This window comes from Panthera uncia, assembly GCF_023721935.1.
Source record: "Panthera uncia isolate 11264 chromosome A3 unlocalized genomic scaffold, Puncia_PCG_1.0 HiC_scaffold_11, whole genome shotgun sequence".
In the NCBI taxonomy this organism is placed as follows: domain Eukaryota; kingdom Metazoa; phylum Chordata; class Mammalia; order Carnivora; family Felidae; genus Panthera; species Panthera uncia.
The window spans coordinates 63,443,146-63,467,933 of NW_026057578.1; the positions used below are offsets into that span (position 1 = coordinate 63,443,146).

The 24,788-nt window shown below is 36.0% G+C and overlaps 1 protein-coding gene across 2 annotated transcripts in view; it reads right to left on the minus strand.

The window, feature by feature from the left end:
* Nucleotides 1-24,788, minus strand: part of SRBD1 (S1 RNA binding domain 1) — a 198,482-nt gene that overhangs the window by 17,190 nt on the left and 156,504 nt on the right. Inside the window, exons 17-19 of one of the 2 annotated variants that reach the window (XM_049651442.1) lie at nt 11,088-11,194; nt 9,622-9,798; nt 5,592-5,771 (exon numbers count right to left, since the gene is read on the minus strand). In XM_049651442.1, coding sequence (XP_049507399.1) covers nt 5,592-5,771; nt 9,622-9,798; nt 11,088-11,194 — 464 coding nt within the window. Of the gene's footprint in view, nt 1-5,591; nt 5,775-9,621; nt 9,799-11,087; nt 11,195-24,788 lie in introns of both variants that reach the window. The other variant, XM_049651441.1, reaches the window with a different exon arrangement.

Sequence of the window (24,788 nt, forward strand, 5' to 3'; positions counted from 1 at the left end):
TGAAACTGAGACCAGGGTTTTATGCTGAAGAGTGACACACTCTGATTTACATGTTGAAAGAATCTAGTTGTCTGTCGTGCTTAGACTATCCAGATAGATGCTCAGTGGTAGAAGCAGAGAAACCTGTTAGACTAAATGCAGTAATCCAGGTGGAGATGATGGTGACTGAGACAAAGATGACACAAGAGTTGATGAAAAGTGGTCAGACCTTGGGTATATTTTAAAAGGACAACGAATGGGGAGCCTGGATGGCTCGGTTGGTTAAGCGTCCAAGTCTTGATCTCAGCTCAGGTCTTGAACTCAGGGTCACCAGTTCAAACCCCGCGTTGGGCTCCACACTGGGCGTGGAGTCTGCTTAAAAAAATAAATAAAAAAAATTTAAAAATAATAAAAGGACAGCCAATACTGTTGTCTGACAGACTGGATGAAGGGTATAAAAGACAGTAACTGGATATGAATGGCAAAAATAACATGAACACCAGAGACACTGGAGGAGGAAGTGGAAACTGTTACTGGAGGGAACGAGGAAAAGAGCAGTTGAAGAACTAACCAAACTTTGGTCACCCCTGTGGTTGTTTCTTCCTTTCTCATGGATTTAAGGACCTGCATAAATACATGGGTCTTAAATTAATATCCTCAGCCCAGTCCGCTCTTCCAAACTCCAGATTCGTGCATCCAACTCCCTGCTTGATGCCTCAAACCGGACATGCTTTAAACCCAGTTCCTGGTCTTTTCCCCAAACCTGGCTCCAACCATGGTCTTCCTCATCTCAGATAGAGCAGTTCATCCTCTCAGTTTCTCAATCCAAATGGCCTCAAGTCATCTTGCCCTTACAAGACAATCCCCTTGGGCAATGACCTCTCAGTCCGGTGAACACCTTTGTGCTTCACAAAGGGCATTGACTGCTGACCTCTGTTATGATTATTTGTGAGTAAGTTTTATTCTACTTTGGTAGGTTCCCTGAAAGCATGAAGTGCCTCCATTCATTTTCATATTCTTCAGGCCCTACCACAATGCTCTGTACATTCCAAACAATAAATAAAATCATCAATACAATTCATAGAGTAAAAAACCAAAACCACAAAGAATATGAAAAAAGTATAGGAAATACTGTATTGATCTTAGAGATCAGTTATATTAAGAGAATATCAATTTGCATAAAAGCAAAAAGAAGCTAAACATCCATATTTCAAAAACAAAATAGCATTGTAAGGAGATAAAAAAGGTAAACAAACTAGAAAACACACAACAAATCACTTCAATATTTAACAGAGAATCCCTACATGTAAATAAAACTGGTAAAATAAAACTTTTAAAAAGTAATATAAATAATAAAAATAGCTTAAAAATAGACTTTTTAAAGAACCACTAAATGACTAAGTTAGGTTAAAAAGTATCACAATTTCTAAATATTATGTGAGAAAGAATACCATAAATACAGAAGTAAAAAGACTTAACAGCTTCATATCTTGGTGTATATCTGGGAGTGACATTATGGTAGGGGGGGCATGAAAGCCAATTATTACATTCCTACCGGTTTTCTGATGTAACTAAAAATGAACTTTACTGCAGTCGAACTTACTTTTACAGAACTGAGGTCAAACCAATGATGACCTACCCATAAGCTTTATGAGCTTTCCTTCCCTGGGAAGATCCTTGTGTAACACTATATGAAAGTACGAGCTACGTATGTTGAGTGACGTCTATACTAAGTATGTTTGAGAGCCAGAAATGACTATCATCGTTCCAAGGTGGATAATGGGGATGGTAAGCTTAATCAGATAAATTACTAGTTCTGCTGCCAGATTTTAAAGGTCCGGAGTTGAACTTCATGTAGAAAACAACTTCCCATGAAATAGTCTACAAGTATCCTCCTTCTGAGAGACAAGGTTACTCCCAAAGGAAGCATAGAGACGGGTAGGGCTGGTAGGGCTTTTATGTTCCACATGCAGACAGTGGCCCATGTGAAAACTGGCAGAAAAGTCCTGCTTAAAAGGAGAAATTCAAGATTTCTCCAGCTTCAACACTGCTGGTGGCATTACAAATTGGTATGTTACTTGGCAACATATATCAAGAGCCACATAAACTCTCAAACCCTTTGGCAGAGTAATTCCACTTCTAGGAATCCATCCATCATGAGGAACCACTGCTATTACCAAATTATACTTCAATCATGTGATGGAATATTACCCAGCTTTTTAAAAAGAGAGATAGGCAGAAATAAAATAAAAAATTGTGCTTATGTTAGAAGGCAAGCTGAAAAATTTATAAACTATATTAGAACTATATTAGGAAAACAAACAAAAATATACATTATTAAAAAGACACTGAGCTGCATATAACAAAATGCTGACTTAGGACCCATGAAGATGTCAGCTGTTGCAAGAAGTGTATACAATCATGTGCAGTACACATGCATCTTCTCAAACAACAAACACTTAAAACACAATTACTATAATATGAGACCACACACAATTACTATAACATGAGACCACACTTTCTTTTAATATCAAAAAAACGAGAACCATGTTCTAAGACTGAGAACAGGACAAGGAAGTCCACTCTCACCACTCCTATTCAACACAGTCCTAAAGGTCCCAGCCATTGCAATGGGCAAGAAAAGGAAAAAGCATTAAGATTAAAAAAGAGGAAGTAAAGCTTCCATCTATTTGCTAGTAACATAATTGTTTATGTAGGAAAACTTAACCTACAAACACCTACTAGAACTAGTATGTGAACTTATTAGCAAGGCTGCAGGATACATAGTTGCTATGAAAAATTAATTGTATTTTTACATATTAGCAAAAATTAGCAACAAATTCAAAAACTTCCATTTATAAGTTGGAAAACATAAAATACATGCAAGACCTGTACAGTGGAAATTTTAAAACACTGCTGCGAGAAATGAAAGACCAAAATAAGTGAAAAGATGTGATAAATTCATGGTGAAAAGACTCAGTATTATGAAGACATCAACTATTCCTAAATTCACCTACAGACTCCATGTAATCCCAATCATAACTCAATCATTTCTAATGAAACTTGATAAGCTCACTATAAAATGTACAGGAAAATACAAATCATCTATGATATTCAGAGTAGTATTTAAAAAAAATTAGAGGACTAACACTCTCATACTTCAAAACTTAGCATAAAGCTATAGAGACCAATATAGTATGGTACTGACCAACAGATCAATGAAACAAGAAGAGAGCCAGAAAGAGACCCACACTTACACAGTCACTTGGTTTGCAACAAAGCCACCAAAGCAACGGGTAAAAAACAAAGTTGTGTTGTTGTTTTTCAAACTTGGTGCCAAAATAACTGAATGTTCATAATGGACAAAAGAAAATGAACCTTGATCCTTACTTCAAATCATACATGAATTGTTATTTCAGATGCATCACAGACCTAAAAGCTTTTGGAAGAAAACACTGAAAAATGTTTTGAGGTAGCAAAAGTTTCTCAGACGGGACACAGAAAGCAATAACTATAAAAGGAAAATATCAATATATTAGACATCATCGAAATTTAAAACTTCTGCTCATCAACAGACACCAATAAGAAAATAAAGAGGTAAACGACAACCCAGGACAAAACATATATTCACAAAAGACTAATACCCAGAATACATTTAAAAAATTCCCACAACCCAATAATAAAAAGGTAAACAACTCAATTAGAAAATGGTTAAATGATATGAACAGTTTCCAAAAGAAGGTACGTCAATGGCTAATAAGCCCACAAGAAAGTACTCAATGTCATCAGAGAAATGCAAATCAAAACCACAAAGAGATTCTACCACACACATAAGAGAATGGCTAAAATGAAAAAGACTAACATCAAATGATGATAACGGTGCACAGTAACCAGAACTCTTATATATTGTTAATGGGAGTGCAAAATGGCATTGGCTACAAGTTTCTAAGAATACTAAAACATTCACCTACCTTATGGAGCCAGAAAATCCTCTCCTAAGTATTTTTCCAAGAAAAATGGAAGCAAATGTCAACAACAAAAACTGTATAAGAATATTCATAGCAGCTTTACTCATAATAGCCCAAAATTGGAAATAGTAAAGGTATTTCAATAAGGAGAATAAACTGTGGTACATTCATACGACGAAATATTAGCAATAAAGAGAAACAGGCCACTCAAACTTGTTACAACATGGATAAAAATCTCTAAACTTTAGGCTGAGAGAAGGCTTACACAAGAGTACAATTGTATGGCACCATTTATAAGAAGTTCTAGAAGAGGCAAAGTAACCTTTGGCAGAAAAAGTCAGAACATGCAGTTAGCTCCAGGAGGCTTGGACAGGGATTGTCCAGGATGGGGAAAGGTTTTAGGATGATGGCAAGGTTTTTTTTGTTTGTTTGTTTGTTTGATCTCGAGAGGAGTTTGGGTTATACACATATAAGTATTTGCCAAAAACTCAGCTAATATACACTTAAAATTTAATTGTAGGTGAATTTTACCTCAAAGGAAAAAATGTTGTTAATAATCAGAATTCTGGTTAATGATATGCATACTGAAGTATTAGTTGAAAGTGTACTGATGTCTGCAATTTTCTTTGAAATACATAAAATAAGAAGGACTGAGGAACAAATAGATGGACAGGTAAGTGGAAAAACAGGCATAATAAAATGTTAATGATAAAATCTAGGTGTGGGTATACAGGAATTCACTGTAAACTTTGTTTTTTCAATTTTATGCTTAAATTTTTCCATGACAAAATGCTGGGGGAAAAACAGGTACCACTGTTTTGATGTTGACAGAATATTATTTTTCACTTCTTCTTTTTCCCCTATTTTCTAAGTTCTCTACATGTGGTATATAATGTATAATTTCAAACATCTTTTAAAAAAGAAAACAATTTCCATTTACTAAAATAATCAAATATAAATTTTTCAAAACAAGTTAAAAATCTCACTTCAGATTCAATGAACGTTAAAATACTATCTTAAAACCTACTGTTATTTAACTCACTAAAAGCCTTAAACTATTTAGTGTTGTAGCGAGACAGTTTCTGCACTAATTAAAAATTTTTAAACTAATTCAATGTGGTGCTAATTTTTTTTTTCTTTTAATGCCTAGCATTAAATCTTTCCATGTACTCAAAAACCTCTGCCATATCATTCTGTGGAATGTATGCTCATTAAAAGTACATCATTTCTTAGACTTTGTAATAACCTAGCTGGGCAATACTTATTAGAAATCTGAGAGTTGGCTGTTTACTTCCAAAAGGGCTTTATCTTTAGATAAGCACAAGCTTTAAGCCAGGTGCTAGTCATTTGTGTCTTGTTAATTTCCAAAACAAACAGAGGAGAGTGCCATGCAATTTCCATTACACACACTTCACCATTAGTACCAGGGTTTATTAGCTTGACACTGCTCCAGGAATAATGGTTTCATTCCTCACTGAAATAAAATAATGTGTCACATAACTCAGCAATGCGGAACTTCTGAAAAATGTTGTCATGTTAAATATGGCCATATTTTTTAAGTCTCCATTATGCCAAAACAAAGGTCGTTTGCTGTAGAGAACTCACTCTGGACACGGAGAATTCTCACATGGACCTCAGACTTACCTCATCGCTATGTCATACGATTCCGGGTGAATACAAGTTTGGTCCAAAGGATTTGGCTTCAGTACAACATTTACTGCAGTTTTGCTCTTCTTCTTGCCCTGCTTCTCATTTGTGACCTCAACACCTGCTGAAGATGTCACAGCAACTCCCTGAATTTGGCCCGCAGATTCGGTTTGCTGACTACTATCACCATTGAAAGAGGCAAGGAGTAGGAGGGAAGGGAAAATTGGGAAGAAAAGAAAAGTCTTTAAAATGTGCTTATTTTTCTGCCACACAAATATGCACAAACAGCACCCACATTCTGACCATTCCCTTCATAGAAATTAACACATATTTGCTTAAACATTGTTAACAGAGTTTCCTGTTACTTAAAGCCAAAAATATTCCTCACTGATTTAGCCTGTAAAAGTATCATTCTAGGAGAGAACAGAGAAAACCGCAGAGAAATAAATTAAATAAAAAGGAAAGGGAGAAGGAAAAAGAAAACAATTTCCCAGAACTGAAGAAAAATACAAGTTCCCAAATTAAGAGAACCTACTGATTACAGAATAGGATGAATGGGAAAAGACTTAGATTTGACATACTGTGGGGCAACTTTAGAATAGGACTTAAGAATCAAGAAAGAAAAATAAAACAGAATACTTCCCAAGGAACTAGAATCAGACTGGCATCAGATTACTCCCTGATAAACAGCAGATGCTAGAATGAAGTGAACTGGTATCTTAAAAGTTCTGAGAGAAAATGATTTTGAATCGAGAATCATATACTTCGCCAAACTAGCATTCAGAGAGGAGGGCAAATGACAATTGTTTTCAGACATGTAAGGATTGAAGTAGAACCCATATAATATATATACTCTCTCTGAAAAGAATTTAAGAATACATTCCAGCAAAAACAACAAATTCAAGAAGAGTGATCATGTGGGCTACAAGAAACAGTGATGAGCACAGAAACTATAAAATCTTGCTACGTTAAAAAACTGCTCATGAATAATGTAAAAAATATATGTATAGGGGCACCTGGGAGGCTTAGTCAGTTAAGCCTCTGCTTCTTGATTTGGGCTCTGCGCTGACAGCATGGAGCCTGCTTGGGATTCTCTGTCTCCCTCTCTTACTGCCCATCTCCTGCTCACACACTCTCTCTCCCTCCCTCAAAATAAATAAATATAAATATAAATATATAAATATACTTATTTATAAATATATAAATATATAATATATAAATATATGTATTTAAATATATAAATATATGTATATTTATAAATATATAAATAAATATATTATATATATATATATATATATATATATATATATATATATATATATAGGATAGTCTGAAACTAAAATCCCAAGTCATCTCATCATGGAACATACAGCTGAAGGAAAGAGGCTGGGAAGAGTCCTAAGGTGCTAGTCTTTTCCGGGAGGACAGAGACACCTATTAACTGCAGAGGCCAGTCCAAATCACACTTAAGGATAATCACCAGAGAAACACAAACAACTTGAAATCACTAAGGGGAGATAAAAACGAGGTGGAAAAATAAGGAAAACTTGTTAGCTGAGAAATCCAACAAACAGCATGAGAGAAAATCAGAAAGCATGATGAAGAGAAAATATACGATAGATGAAGTCCAAAATATCAATAAATGTAGTAAATGTGAATGTATTAATTAAAATTGGATAAACCCATGAAATCTATCGATCTACAAGAGTTGTAACAAAAATTAAATGTCATAGAAAGTTTGAAAATAAAAAAATACCAAGCATACTGAAAAGGCAAGTGTAGCAACATAGCTAGCAAACAAAATAGATTTCAATGCACAAAACACTCAATGACATAGCAACAGTCCATTTCGAACAAAGGTATGAGTTATCAAGAAGATGTAACAGTCATGAAACTTCAAGTACTTCATTATCAGTTGAAAAAATATAAGGCTTTAAAAATAACTCAAATGTTCATCAATAGGATACTGATTAGATTAAGCTATGGTTTCCCCCACAAACTAAATACTATGCAGACACCATAAATAATGATCTATATCGATATGTAATATGTGGAAAGAAAACCAAGATGTATTACGGAAACAAATAAAGCAAGTTGCAAATAGTTGCATAGCACAATCCTTTTTTTTTTTTTTTTTTTTCTAAAGAGCATGCAAACAGGGGAGAGGGGCACAGGGAGGGAGAGAGCGAGAGAGGGAGAGGGAGAGTGAGAGCGAGAGAGCAAGAGAGAATCTTAAGTAGGCTCCACGCTCAGAGCAGCACCCACAACCCTGGGATCATGACCTGAGCTAAAATCAAGAGTTGGATGCTCAACCCAGTGAGCCACCCAGACGCCCCTGAATTTTTAAATAATAAACATACAAGTTGATAGAAGTATAAATTTACTTTCAGGAAGCAATATATAAGAAACTATTTGAAGTCAGAAGCTGAGGTACTCTTTCCTTTTCATTTATTTTTTATACTGTTCTAACTAAGTGTTCAAAAAACATATAAACTAAGAAACATGGGATTATTTTATCCTCCGTTGTTTTTCATTTCTGGCTTCTGGGTTTTGTGGTCTACTCAGAAAAGGCCTTCTGCCACTCCAATCCTCTGCAAAGTTTACCCATGTTGTCTCCTGGTACTTTTGCAGTTTCACTTCTTCTTTTTAAGTCTGTGATCCATCTGGGATTTATTTGGGTATAAGGTATGAGGTGCAACTACAGTTTCCCCTACACATATCAAATTCCTGCCAGCTGTCATAATACCAGTGTTTGAAACTCCACCTTTATCATAAACTAAATTCTGTCTCTATTTTGGTGAATTGCAGACTCTATTCTCATCTATTTCTACATCAAAACCAGTTATGTAACTATAACTTTATATTGTTAATATTATTATTATCAGTGGGGCTGGTTTTCCATTATTATTATTATCATTATTACTGTCCAGTGGGTCTGGTTTTCCCTTATTAGTCTTTGCCAGACTAAAGATTATTCTTCCATATTACTTTTATTACAATTTTTTATTAAAAAATTTTTTTTAATGTTTACTTATTTTTGAGAGAGAGACAGAGCACAAGCAGGGGAGGGGCACAGAGAGAGGAAGACACAGAATCCGAAGCAGGTTCCATGCTCTGAGCACAGAGCCCAAGGTGAGGCTCAAACTCACAAACTGCGAGATCATGACCTGAGCTGAAGTCGGCCACTTAACTGACTGAGCCTCCCAGGCGCCCCTTTATTATAATTTTGTCAAAAGAAAAACATAATAGAAACGAATATAGACAGGTAGTCCCAAAGTAGCAAGTACATAAAAACTATTCTTTCATGATTACAAAATGCGAAGTTTACCCAAATTCTTTGCTTTTGTGCTAGCAGGATTAGAAATTAAGAGCAAGAATTTAGCTCTCAATCTACACAACTGACAATTATGCTTTGGTCAGGGAGGAGGGTGTGGGGAGGCCCAAGTATACTTAGGGAAACAGCTGTCAATATGAAGTGGCTGTTGTGAAGTCCTCTTTGTCACCTCTTCTTGTACCGGTCCTTCCCACTTGTGATGCTCCAATCCCATTGGCCTTAGTTTCATTTCCCGAATACACCAAATTTGGTCGTGCCTTAGGACCTTGCACACATCCCGCATGCTCTTCCTATAATGCTTTCCTTCTAATCCCTGTGTGGTTAGCTCCTTCATTTCATTCAAAATTCAGCTCAAATAACTTTTCAATGAATAACTCATTGAAAGCAGTTGTACCGCTCCCCAAGACAGTGTCATATCACTCTGTTTTAATGTGTATAATATTTACTACATCTGAAACTATTTATTTTACTAGTTTATTTATTGTTTGCCTCGTGTTAAAATTTAACTTCACGAGAACATGGAATTTGTTGATTTGTTCACTGCTGGATTCCCAGTGCCGAGCAAAGATTAGAGTCAACATATACTGAAGGACTGAACAAATGGACACCTAGGATTTAGGCCAGTGAGCAGGATGGGCAACAGTAACAGAGAAGGTTGGTAACAGAACCCAAAGCGCACACTTTAATAATCACCTGCAAAATGTTCTAATATAATCCTGGTTGATTCTGATGAAGCCAGCACACTGTTGGAAAGATTTTGGACCCAGCCCTTTCACTTTTTTTAGCTGTTCTCGGTTGACAAAGGGTCCATTTTTCTCTCGCCATTCAATAATATTTTTGGCTCGGTTGGCATTGAGTCCTGCAATATGCCTAAAAAAATAAACAAAATGAATAATGTGGTAGATACAATAGTTCTAAGAATAATCAAAGAAAAGATCTCATCTGGAAAGTCAACGATATGCATCATAAAAACCATTGCAATTACATACTGTCATATGGCTCTAAGTTAAGTAAATCCAAAGGGGAGTTAAATAAAAAAGACAAAGGGGAAAGAGTTGTCCAAGAGGAGGCAAGGACAACACAATGCAAACTAATGACAAAACCAGCAGCTGTCATAAAGATGCTGGTAAACTGATGGACACTGGGAAAAGAAAAGAAAAGAATTGTTCCCCACAGTAATTCTATACTACTCATGTTCCTCGTGTTTCTGAATCAAGTAATAATTCTGCCTTTTCCTGCTTAGTTTACAAGTGAGTTAGGAGCAAAAGTTACAATAGCTTCAGCTGTGTTGTAGTACCCTGTTTTTTTTTTTTTAATCAGCCTATTCTCATTAACATAAAGCCTTAAACTATAGAAAGTCATGACTGTCCTGGTTAGTTTAAAAATATAAAAACTCTATCATTAAGTAGTTTGCTTGGTGCTAACTTTAAAAATTACTATTTAAGAGATTCTTAATTCTATTACTGAATTTTATACATGAAATTATGGACTGTTTGTAGCTGTGGTAGAAAGTCAACACCTTTAAATGTAAGGGATATTTTCTGCTATACTAATCTCAAAGCAAAGAAGTCTAGATCTTTTACAGAGGTCCAGAATTTCATGCTGCATCAGCAGACTTGTGTAATAAATGCCAAACTATGAACGGAAAAAAGCAGCTCTTCTATAACCACACTAAAAAGGGTATATAAGACATGATTATAGTATGATAAAGATTTTGATATGTGACTTGCAGATTCCAGGTAAAAATATGGTAACCATACTTTGAACCCTCAGAATTTATCTTCTGGTTATTGCCAGCTTTGACAGATGTATGCAAGAGACTGAACTAGTGAAAAATATCTACTCTCATGTGGTGGGAAACAGTTCTTTTCCATGTTAACCTTATTTAAGTTCTATTAGCAACACTAATGCACTCAATGGTTACCATATGCTCTTCACTTTAGATTTGCAGTATTAAAAAGGATAATGTGAATTGTTATAAGTCTTTTTTTGAACGATGTCTTCCCCTCAAACTGATTACCTAGAGCAAGGTAGGAACTCAGAGGTTTTTTATATTTGACAACTTCATACATGTGTCTCCTTACGTTAGCTCAGTTTAAACTGAACAGCCAGTTAAACTGAAGATTCTGTGATCTTCAGCCACAGACCTCTCGTCTCACCTCAACAAAACTTCAGAACAGATGTTAATATCCACTCCCACAAAGCTGACACATTCTTCTACAACACTGTCCAGTGTTGCCTTGAGCAAAGTCTGAGATACGTCATGCTAAAAAGACAAAGATCAAAAGTCAACCAAAAGTGAAAGCAAGACAGGCAGGTTTTGGACTACTCCATTATATACCTGTGTCACCGGCAGCTGGCTGAGACACAACGTAGTACATTTTTTCACTTTTCTTAAACACACTGTGAGCATGTAACTGAGCTGAACTTAAGGAATCTATGTTTTCTTACCCTCTAAATCACTCATATACCTAACCTCAATAGAACAGCACCAGTAAGTTTCCCTTTCCCAGAATTCTGCCCGAACAGTAGTTCTCAAACTTTAGCATGGTATCAAAATCACCCGTAGGGCTTGTTAAAACACAGGCTGACTCAGTGGGTCTGGGGTGGGGCCTGAGAATCTGCATGCGAATAAGCCCTCAGGTGGTGCTGCCGCTGCTGCTTCCAGGAACACACTTGGAGACCTACTGGTCTCCATCATTCACACGCTGCCTGGTGGTGTTACCTTCACTCACATGTGCATTGTTCCTTAGTTCCTCTTAGGAGAAGAAAGCGTAAATTATCGTAGGAAGCAGTACACTAATACACAAGAAGTGTGACAGTAAATCAAACTCTGTTTCATCACAGTGAAGATATTATTGCTTATCAAAGGCACTGTTAGTTGACGTACCACTAAGAAAGAAACTACACTGCCTGTTAAATCATGACACGATGCTTGAAAATTTTACTTTTTTAAATACTGAAAGAATTCTTTTAGACTTATTAGGAAGTTCTTAAGTCATCTATTATGCACAGATAAAAAGGAAAATATAAGCAATCTAAACTGGTTAAGGTATTTCTAAAATTTCTTCACATTCAGCATTCAACTCTTCTGAACCACTTTTTTACTCGGAGCCTTAGATGTCCAAATTTCTCCATTCAGTATTGCCCTTGAACTCTTAAGATCCCAGGTCATGGAGCATTTCCTGAAACAGTTATACTCCATAGTCTCTGAGAGTTTCTTTAAAGCTTCTGATGCTCATTCTGTAAGCTGTGGTAGTAGTTCTACCTTAATCTGAACAGAAAGTATCAACAGAAGAGATTTTGGACAGCAACAAAACTCCTATTCTTTCCTTAAAGATCCTTAAGTGTTTTATTGTTCAATAGCTTGCTGACTAAAACAGCGAAGGGCCTGCAGTTCAGTCATGGCTCCAAGATTAATAATCAAGTTCGCACAGAAACTACACCACGATATGCCCCGGGGCCAACAGCAACCATAGGACACCATTAATTTTTTTTTTTTTATTTTTTTGGGACACCATTAATTGTTAAGCATCCTGATTTCAGAAATGTTAAAATGTAAGAAAATGTGCATCTTAGTATTTATGAAACACAGTATTTGAAGGTAAATATTTGTTGGCTAACTGAAGCCAGATTACCACAATGAGTACCTCCTAATACACTTGATGTTATTCATAATTCTAAACTTAAAGGTACTCTAGTTGTTGTTCCCAGATGTGAAACTATAGGTCAGCATCCTTCCCCATTTGTCTCAAGAACACAAGGTTAAGTTTGATAACCTTAAACTCTTACAAAGACCATAGAGTAAATAGAGTCCTTAAGGATTGTAATTACACTATTATCTTTTAGTAATAGAAGTTTTTGTTCTGGAAGACTGAAGGGTGCAGGAGTATTCTCATATTTCAGAGATAACCTAGTTATCTAGGCCACAGCTAAAAACTACAGACATAATTTTAAAAGTCCTAATAAGCAAACATAATCATGAAAAGGATCATAAAGAAAAACCTAAGACCCTGCTAAGAACCTGATTACTTTTGAGGCACAACTTTTAAGAAGCTGGAGAGTCTTCTTGGCCTAAGTAGATGAGAAACAGCAAAATGAAAAGGGACAGTTTAAAAATGAGAAGGTAGGAGATGGCAGACAACGTAGCAGCAAGCACCATGACAGGGACAAGAAAAGTATCTGAGGAAAGAGACAAAACTATAAGCAAATAGGAAAAACTAAAAGTCATAGTTGCGAGCCATTAGAATAAAGGCAAACAACCCCACATATGTCAAACCACACCAGATGCTTGGTAAGTAGTCCCTGTAGCTGGACGGTCTTGGTTGCCTAACCTCTAGTCTCCAACCCTCTTTTCCTCCTTCCAAACAGAAATGTGACTGTGTTCCATGCATCCACCCCATCCCTGGAAGACCATATGATTTGGGGAGACTGGCCTCACTGCAGCAGATGATAATAACAGTAAAATCAATGGTTTTCAAGCTGAGGGTTGTGATCAATTAGAGGGTCATAAAGTTAATTTGGTGGCTGGCCAGCAGCACAGAAAAGTCAAGACAGAAATAACCCACACAGAGCATGTTGCACATATTCAACATGGAATAAACAGTACAATCAATAATGCAACCAGGTGAGGGTACCACGTGAGAGGGATACATAAATTGGCCAGGAACATGGACAATTTCAATTTCAATGTTCCTGGTTGTCTCATTAGATCTTTTAATAAATGACTGTCACAGATTGACGGAAAGGTTAAAGAGTAACTTTACAAGTTTATGAAGCAGAGTATCAAAGAAAGTATGAGAAGTTTATCATCTATTGGCAAAGTTCTGATTCTTTCAACCAAGTTTAGTTACAAACTTTCACTGTATTTTTCAGAAAGGATGTTACTGAGTGTAACACTTTTTGAATTATCAGCAATTGTAATATTTTAACTAAGTTAGCTCGAGTTGACCTTAAGCACCATAAACTCTGAGGAAAAAGAAAAGCAATGAAGCAAGCTCAACTACCAGATTTGGAAGTGTTAACAGTGACAAAAATGAGAGAAAATGCTGACTCCTCCATTCAACTGGACTTGAGGCACATTTTAAATAGAAAAAAAAAAAAACAAAACCCTGTAAGACTTTAAAATAAACTTAAAAATGATTTTACAAATACACAAAACAATAAAAATGATCGACCCCAGATGGCATTGTTGGTAACAATGTGTTTGTAGATGACAGTATAAAACCTGCAAAATTAAAAACCAAACAAAAACACTGGGAACATTCCTACCAAAATGGCTAAGATGCAAAAGATGGAAAATACCAAGTATTGGTAAGGATGTGAAGCCAATGGAATGCTCAAAACACCAACATGATAAATGCCTTTTAGGTCACGTATGCAAGGCAAGGGAAGGCAGTTTTATGGCAGATTTATTTTGTATGGTTTAAGTATAAATTCACATAAAACCGAATCACATATATATACACAATATAAAAATGCATTCTTGTTCAATACAAATTAAACTAGATAAGGGGCGCCTGGTGGCTCAGTCGGTTGAACGTCCGACTTCAGCTCAGGTCATGATCTCACGGCTTGTGAGTTCGAGCCCCACATCAGGCCCTGTGCTGACAGCTCAGAGCCTGGAAACTGCTTCTGATTCTGTGTCTTCTCTCTCTGTCCCTTCCCCACTTGTGCTCTGTCTCTCTCTGTCTCTCAAAAATAAATAAATGTATATAAAAAATTTAAAAACAAATTAAACTAGATAAACTGCAAAGCAATAAAAAATGGACAAGTTCCTAGAAACACAGAAATTGCCAAAAATGGGCTCAAGAAGAAATAAGAAAATCTGAACAGACTTAAAGCAAGAGATTCAATCAGTAATCAAAAATCTCCCAACAAAGAAAAGCCCAGGACCAGACAGCTTGATGAATTCTACCAAACATTAAAAAAGAATTAACACTAATCCTTTTCAAACTCTTCTAGAAAACAGAAGAGAGGAGAACCCTTCCTAACTCATTCTATGAGGCCAGCATTACTCTGAAGTCAAAGCCAAACAAAGATAACATCAGTAAAGAAAACTATAGACCAATATTCCTTGTGAAGATAGATGCAAACATCCTCAACAAAATACTAGCAAACAAAACCCAACAGTATATTAGAAGGATTAAACACATGATATACATAGGATGCATTCAGTATATGTGGACTCAAGAACCACATACGTATTTTTTTTCAGGTGAAAAATACTTTCTCTTGGCATTTTTAAACTTTAAAAATTTTGAAGTGATCTCAAAATCAGAGGATAACATGCAAGGAACTTCCTTAGCTTTCCCTCAAATAAGTACCTCAGTGTATATTTGCAAACAACAAAGACACTGTCTTACATACCACCATAGAATAATCAAAATCAGAAAAGTTATCACCGATGTACTGTTATCTAATGTAGAGCCCATACTCAAATTTCATCAACTCCCCCAATTGTACTTACAGTATTTTTCCTCCCCATCCAGAATTCAATCCAGCATCACACACTACACTTAGTTGTCTTATGTTTCTATATTCTGTGCTAGGCAGCTTCCAAGATGGTTCTCACTGATCCAACTCCTGGTATGCAGGTACTTTGCAGCCTGTCTCCTTGAGTGTAGAACTCACTCAGGAGTCTTATCTGCATGAATTATCACTAAGATTATTTTACCACTCAGTGACCTAGTTATGTGAAAAAGTATCTTCAATTTTTTTAAATTATGTCCTTTTAAAATATTTATTTATTTATTTTGAGAGAGAGAGAGAGAGAGTCAGAGAGTCAGAGACAGAGAGTGCAAGCAGGGGAGGGGCAGAGAAAGAGAATCCCACAGCGCAAAGCCCGACGCGGGGCTCAATCCCATGAACTGTGATATCAAGACCTGAGCAGAAATCAAGAGTCAGATGCTCAACCAACTGAGCCACCCAAGTGCTCCATATTTTCAATTTTGATTCAATCAGGATTTAAAATAGTAGGCTTAATAGTGTACCATATATGCTCATTGTCCTCATTTATTCCAGACTGGAACAAATTCATGAACATTATACCTATACACTGAATTAAATCTTCCTGATTTTTTTGTATTTGAGGGTTAAAAAACCTTGTATTTAATTATAAAGAAAAATGGTATTTAACTTTATCATAGGTATAAGGGTATTACTTTGAGAAGCTTTTATTTTGAATTATGTTTAATTGTGTAAGACGTATACATATACACATACATGTGTGATAGGTATCTTGGTTATGGTCTAAAATGTACTTCCTACTGTATATCACGATCAAAGGGTATGAAAAATAATGGTCTAAGCCAGTCATGGTGGTCCCATTCCATTTATTCCATGATGGCAAATGAAATACAAGGGTAAATCTGCTAAGGGCTTTAGAATAAGCCTTCTTTACTGAGAGGTTAAAGACTAACTTAAATAAAGACCCTTGTATATAGAGCCTTATGAAGAGCTGGATCTTTTCTTCTTTTCATTCAAATAGGACTACTGGAGCCAGGGTAAGCACTGTATCATGTGATTGGGACAAGCTTGAGGACAAAGCTGACTCCGTGAGGATGGCAGGTGGCACAGATGGCTGGAATGTAGTTCTTCATGATACTCTTGAGACTTTATATTAACCAGTTCTGAACTCACCACTACTCTGACCTTATTGTAATGAAATTTCTCTACTATTTAATAAAGAAAAATAAATTTACTTATTGTTCAAGTCATGTGGAATTGGGATCGCTGATGTTTTTCTAACTGATGTTATTGTATCAAGGGGCTCAAAGTCTAGTGGGAAGGTTTGAGACAACAAAAACAGCAACCAATAACCTTACTACCAAAAACCCTTGAGATTTTACTGTCAGGCATTGTTATAAGGCTTTACAATATTATCTAATTTAATCCTTACAACAACTGTACAAAATTTGCATGTAATATAATGTGGCATCTTCACACGTTAAGAATTTATTCTAAGGAAATAGAAAGATATGTGCAAAGATAGGACGTGTGTGTACGCACAATCTAAAAATACACTCAGATGGGACTGATACAAATAAATTATAGTCACCAATGTGAACTATTATGAAGTCATTAAAACATGTAAATTAGAACAGCTATTTACCAAAACACCCTGTAAGATAACTTACGGAGTTCAAATATTTTTTAATTCCTCTAGTAGGGAGACTTACGTTAGAAAATTTTCTGCAAGAATTGCTGTGACCTATACTCCTGGGTTTGGCCTACATTCTTCCCCAACTTTTTGCTTAGGAAAAGTATTAAAAAATTAACACTGTTTTCTAAAACTACAAATCACCTACCTTTAGGGGAGGAAATAATGAACGAAGTTCCATACTGTCCCACAATAATATCTGTGGCAGTAAAGCAGAGGCATTGATTCTGTCATTCGAAAAACGTTTTCTAAGCGACTGTTATGCACCAGGCACTGGGCTGGCTGCGCTGGGTGTTGTGAGTACAGGAAAAAACATATGAAGTCCATGCCTTTAAGAAGCCCAGTTGACATCTGTGAAAAGCTGAGATGAGGCACACACCCCTACTGGCAGTCATGAGTAGAAGAGCAGGAGGACCCCAGGACGGGCTATGCTAATGGTCAAGGCCTTGATGCCAGAAAAATGAATTACTCCATTTTTTAAAAAGTTATCTAACTGAATTGTTGGATAAGTTACTTGAATTGTAGAAACAGTCTGTTTCAAATTCTAAGAAATATTGTTTGGGCCATTACATTTTTACCTAAAATTTATGAGATTTTAGGAATATAAGCACTCATTCATGCCAGTCAGCTTTTTTGAGGTCAGAATCCACGTTTTTATTATTACTCCACCACAAACTTCTGAAGAATTGCTGATCCAAACTGCTCTTTTTTTTTTTTTTTGTCCTGAAGCACTAAAATTATCTCACAACTATTTTTAAAAAGTCCTTCCAGACGAAACCTTGTCTGTGGACTATAACTTTTACAGCAGTGAAACTGCACTTCGCATATTCCATATTAAACCTTAAATTTATTCCCAAGTTGTTTTCCCTATAATATTCTTGAGTATTTTCTTTATAAATTAATCACTCACTCATGGTTCTTCCTACCTCTTACTATCATCAAAATACAAAATGCAATTAGGAATTAAAGATGCAAAAAAGCTTTACAGGGAAAGTCTAGTCAATCACATAAAGCAAGGTGACTTCCTCATCTTGCATTGACTTTTCTTTGACATGTGACAGTTTTAAGAAGTCATCTAGGGGAGTGGGTAATGATGACCCATGAAAGGCAGAACTGATAGAAGAATGGAGACATTTCAGAAAATAGAATATGTGCTTAAGAGTAGCTCCTTCTCTACTTCTTCAAAGCCAGTATACAGTATATTCCCTTTCAAGACTAAGACAACGGTCAGCACCATAGAAATACTGTATTTAATCTTCTAAAAACCTACGTGTTCTAGCTCTACTAGATCAGAGATATTTATATGTAATGAGACAAATGCTCTTGATAAAAGCCTTTAAAATATTTCTTCATAAACGCATTCTTTTAAGAAAAAATAGTTTGAACACTAACAGCATATTTTTATTTTTAAATGAACAAATTATACAGTGAACAATTCATTATGCTTATGGGACTCTGGGAATTAAGACGGCAAAGGGCATCAGTCTTTCAGTACTGGAGGGACTTTTTTCCAGACCTGGAAACATGAAGTATGGCCAGTGGTCATAAGAGGGGGAAAAACAACACAGGAAGAGATTATCTTTGTAAATCCTCCTCCCTTAAAAAAATCACATGGAAGGTATGCTGAAGACTCCTTTATTGCTAACTCAGTATTTAGGCACCCAGTTTAGTTTGCATTAACTTACGCTATTTAACAGAAACCAATTTATTCAAGCCAACTTGACAGAAAGATCCCTGGGGCAACTGTCTTCCTTGTCCTGCACAAGACAAATGGAAACTAATTTTTAGAACCCAACCTTCTACCCTGACTCTAGGGCTAGAGTAGCCCCACTCTTAAGGCATGGATCTTCTGGGGGTTCTCAAAGGAGTGCCTACAGTTCTTCCAGTGACGTCTTCCCACTATGGATGGCTAGAACCCCTGTGTTTCCAGGGCAATGTATAACCTCTGGAATCTCCACTCAGCTCCCAAAGCCTCGGCAGCTTTTCTATGTTAGGCCTATGGAGTCTGTGCCTACATGTGTGCACATTAATATCTGGTTAAAGATATTTTGAAAAAAAAGCAAGACTTCTACTTTTTTTTTTTATGAAATTTATTGTCAAATTGGTTTCCATATAACACCCAGTGCTCATCCCAACAGGTGCCCTCCTCAATGCCCTTCACCCACTTTCCCCTCCCTCCCACCCCCCATCAACCTTCAGTTTATTCTCAGTTAAGACTTCTCCTTTATTTACAATCGAGTAATTTGTACCAGAGTATTTTTCCCACCATAAACAACTAGAAAGCCAGGCATAATATATCTAATTTTAGATGTTAGACAATAAGCAATGCAGGTCTATGATTCTAGAGAGAGGAGAGCTACATGAGATGAGTCCCATAGCTGCCCATGATCTGTCTGACTTTGGAGACTGTGGCACGGGGAAGTGGCTAGCAGAGCACAGCCATCTCACTGAGCTGGGGAAGCAAAGATTAGAGTTCTGGCCAGCTGAAGTAACTGGACTTTTAAGAGTGGGATACCAGAGAGAACGGAGCTTTAAAGAGTAGAACTCCAGAAATTTGTATGACACTCTGAAAGTATTTAGCCAAATACTAAGCTGCATATACCCAGGGCACCAGGACAAGACTCTATAAGACAAGTTAGAAAACAGCTGCCTGGGAGTTTTGGACTATACAGAGACTTCTGAAAATGCACAGAGCTGGGAGACACAGAATGTCCCTATCAGCCAACAGTGGAGAAACCTCAATGAACACCCAGATACTCCAATAACACTCTAGAATGGACAGGCCTTAGAAGTGGGGCTATTGTATCCATTAATCAGTTGATGGACATTTAGGCTCTTTCCATAATTTGGCTCTTGTTGAAAGTGCTGCTATAAACATTGGGGTACAAGTGCCCCTATGCATCAGCACTCCTGTATCCTTTGGGATGAGCACTGGGTGTTGTATGGAAACCAATTTGACAATAAATTTCATATAAAAAAAAAGTGGAGCTATTGTAGTTCTAGAGTAGGGGGTGACTCTACACCCATCCTAACAAAGTTTATTAAGTAATCCTTGTCCAGATAAATTCACTGGTGTATTCTACGAAACATTTGAGGGAGAAATTATACCAATTCTCTACAATCCCCTCCAGAAAACAGCAGATTTATTTATACAGACCTTACTTGAATTACGATGGCGTTACATCCCGATATGCCTACCGGAAGTTGAAAATATCACTAGGTCAAAAGTGCATTGAATCCACCTAACCTACTGAACATGATAGCTTAGCCCAGCCTACCTTAAACATGTTCAGAACACTTACATTAGCCTACAGCTGGGCAAAATCATCTAACACAAAAACTGTTTTATAATAAAGTGTTAAATATCTCCTGTAATTCATTAAATACTGTCCTGAAAGTGAAAAACAGAATGTCTGTATGGGTACAGAATGGTTGTAAGCCTTGTTGTTTACCCTCAGGCTCATGTGGCTAACTGGGAGCTGTGCTTGCTACAGCTGCCCAGTATCACGAGAGCATCATACCCCATGTTGCTAGCTCAGGAAGAGATGAAAACTCAAAATTCCAAGTATGGTTTCTACGGAATGTGTATTGCTTTCACACCATCTTAAAGTTGAAAAATCCTAAGTGAAACCACTACAAATAGGGGACTATCTGTCACGACACAAAAGCAACCAAGATGTTCTGCAGGAGGTAAATGGATAAACTGGCACATCCAGCCAATGGAATATTAATCACTGCTAAGGAGAAATGTGCCATCAAGCCCTGGTAAGATTCGGAGGAACCTTAAATGCATATTACTATGTGAAAGAAGCCAATCTAAAAAGGCTACACATTATATGGTTCTACCTCTATCGAATTATGGAAAATGAAAAACTATGGAGATAATACAAAGACCAGTGATTATCAGGAAAAGAGGGAGGAATCAGCACAGCACAGAGGATTTTTAGGGTAGTAAAACTGCTTTGTATACTATAATGGTGGATACATGTCACTAAACAGTTGTCAAGACCCACAGAATGTATTATACCAAAAGAGAATCTTCATATAAACTGTGGACTTTGGGCGATATTAATGTGTCAATTGTAATAAATGTACCATTCTGGTGCAGGAAGTTGACAGGAAGATAGTGCATATGTGGGGACAAAGAGGATATGAAAACTGTCTTTCCATTCAATTTTGCTATGAATCTAAAAACTGTTCTAGAAATAAAGTTTTTAAAAAGTTTGAAGTTTATTACAAAAAACCCACAACACTCCTCATAAGATTCAATCTGATGTGACAGAAAATTAACTGATTGCTGGAATAAAATTCAATACTATTTAAAAGAAGACAACAGAATTTGTAATCTCAACATCATCACAATGTCCACCATACAATAAAAAAATAACTAGACAAAGAAGCAGGCAAATATGCCCCATAACAGAATGGGCATGGAGAACCATCAATAAATAGAAACCAACCTTGGATAAACCCAGATATTGAAAACAGTAGACAGGAACTTTCACTCATGCAAAGGAAATATGGTCATAAATGAATAGATATGAAATAGCAGAAGATAAATGGAAACTATAAATAACAAAATGGAAATTCTAGACCTGAGAACATAGTATCTGAAATGAAAAACTTACTGGACGGGTTTAACAGCAGACTGGAGATAAGCAGAAAAAAGGGAGATCAACAGAAATCATTCTGTCTGAAGAACAGAAATAAAGTAGAGCCTTCACAGCCTGTGTGACAATATCAAAACATTTAAATAGGTGTAATTGAAAAGAAGAGAGAATTTGAAAAAGTCATGACCAAAATTCCCAAAATATTTTGAAAAACTTAATGTATACAACAGAGAAGCTCAGTGAAGAATCTTACGAAGGATAAATATTAAGAAAGCCACATCTATGGATATGATAGTCAAACTACAGGAAAATAAAGAGAGAGAAAATTATAAAAGCAGACAGAAAGAAAGGACACATTGCATATGAGGAACAACAGGAGAAATGGCTAACTTCTTATCAGAAACAACAGAGGCCAGAGATGAAGAAATGACATCTTTAAAGTGCTGCATTCTCTTATGTGGATCCTGAGAAACTTAACAGAAACCCATGGGGGAGGGGAAGGAAAAAAAAAAAAAAAAAAAGGAGAGAGGGGGGGAGGGCAAAAAAAAAAGAAATTTTAAAAAAAAGAAAAAAAACGGGGGGGTGGGGGGGGGGGGGGGGGGGGGGGGGGGGGGGGTGATGGGTATTGAGGGGGGCACCTTTTGGGATGAGCACTGGGTGTTGTATGGAAACCAATTTGACAATAAATTTCATATATTAAAAAAAAATAAAATAAATTAAAAAAATTAAAAATAAGCATTAAAAAAAATAAAAAAAAAATAAGGTGCTGCATTAAAAAATAAGACTCAAAGTTAAAAACACCAAATTCTGTATCTTTCAAAGAAGGAAAAATAAAGGCACTTTAAGGTAGATGAGAACTCACTGCCAGCAGATTAGCACTATAAAAAATGTTAAAGGGAATTCTTCAGACTAAGGAAAATTGATACCAGATGGTAAATATGATAAATATATAATTATGTTCTAATTTTATTTAAAAGACATACGACCATTCAAAGCAAAAATTACAGAATAGTTTGGGATATATATATGAAAATAATCACACAAAGAATGAAGGGTAGTGAGGTGGTATAATATTAACTCTCAGCAGACTATGAAAAGAATATAAATTATAATCACTAGAGTGACCACCAAAAAAAAAAAAAAAAAAGCCAAGAAGTACAGATGAAAAGTTACTAAAAGAGTTAAAACAGAAAACTAAAAATTATTTCATTTTCTGTTAAAATAAAGCAGAAAAGGAAGAAAGGATAGAAAACAGATGGGATATATAGAAAACAAATAGCAAAATTGTAAATTTTAATTCAATCATATTAGTACACTAAATGTTAATGAAGTAAATGTTTCTATTAAAAGGCAAAGATTGTCAATTAACAAGAGACATACAGTAAATTATAAACAAATTGGTTGGAGGTAAAATGATCGAAACAAATATACTATGCAAATATTAAGACTACGAAGACTAGAGTGGATATATTAATATTAGACAAAAAAGACTTCAACACAAAATGCTTATTACCTAATTACAGAGCTTCAAAATACCTGTAGCAATTCAATTGTTAATTGTTTTTACCTAAGAGAAAAAAAAATTTTTTTCATCTAAGGGAAAATTTTAAATATGTTCTCCCAAACCTTGTACAAAATATTTATGGCAGTTTTATTGACTAATAAGAAAAAACAGAAAACCCCCCAAACTAGGAATAGCCCAGGTGTCCATTAATAAGAGAATGGGTTAAAAATGTAGTTATGTTCATATTATGGAATACTATTCTGCACTAAAAAGAACTACCGATACATCCAAAAACATGGATGAATCTCACACATGTTAAGCTGACTGGAAGAACTCGGGTGCAAGACTATACATTATATGATTCCATTTATGTAAAATTCTAAAACAGACAAAACTAATCTATGGTGAAAACATGCGTGTTCTGAGTGTGAGAAGGGACAGTTGTAAATTTTCTGGGATGAGAGGAAAGTTCTACATCTTGATATGCATGGATTACACATGTCAAAACTTATTGCACTGTATCACTTTGCCCTTTTTTGTTTGTAGATTATATCTTAAAAGAAAAGAAAAAAGAATGGTAAATAAATAAAAATACCTAAGTTTCTGAATCATTAAGCTGGGAACAGTGATGCCCTTAACTACAGCTCAGTCTCAGGATTCATAGCTCTGGAACAGATGGCTGGGATACAACATATAGACCACTTCTGGTTTTTGTTCTTTGGAATCCGATGGTAGATGTTCTTCCCAGATATCTCACCTCCTGAACCTAAAAGGTAATTCTTTTTTGTACAAAGTAATTTGCAAATCCAGAATCATTCTCAGCACAGCTTCAGTAGACCGCATAGGAACTTAGTTAATGACAAATGCACTCAGTTAGATGGCACAGACTGGCTAGTTAGCCGCTTGTTAGTTCTCATTAAGAACTATCTCATTGAGATCCTGCCCTAAAAAGTTATCATGATGATTAAAAAATTTAAACATAATGTGTAACTTCTTTATGAAGTATGAAGCTAAAAAATGAGTCTTTGCTATCATACTAGTTCAGTGTTAAAATTCTAATCTAGTTTGGCTTTCATTTTGTCTTCTAGTAGGTGCTCTTATGTCCCCTAGTGGATACGGGTCGATATGGTAGAAGAAAGATAAGGGCAATACTAGCTAAGTAAAGGTCCATAAATCCTAAATGCCTGCCTTCCCCACATGCTTTTCCAAAGCAATGCCTCATACCACCCAATTCACCACAAAAAAAGAAAAACATTAACACATCTGAACTGGACCACACCTATCTGCCCCATGTGTGGTCAAATATAGGACCTGGACTAAAACATAATCCTGGTTTATGACACATGCATGAACAAATGCATACCAATTAGCTAGACATTTTGACCTGACATAATACAAAGAAGTCGGCATTTCCACTGTAAATCTCTGTTTATAAGATTTATAGCTTAGTCATAAAAGCAGACTTAAGAAAAATGTAGGGTACAAACATTTAGCCATGAGAGAGAAATTTCCCTTTTAATAAATTAAAAGTAACACAGTGTGTAGAAAATCTGATCTGAAACTTCTGTGTGTGTGAATGTGCACG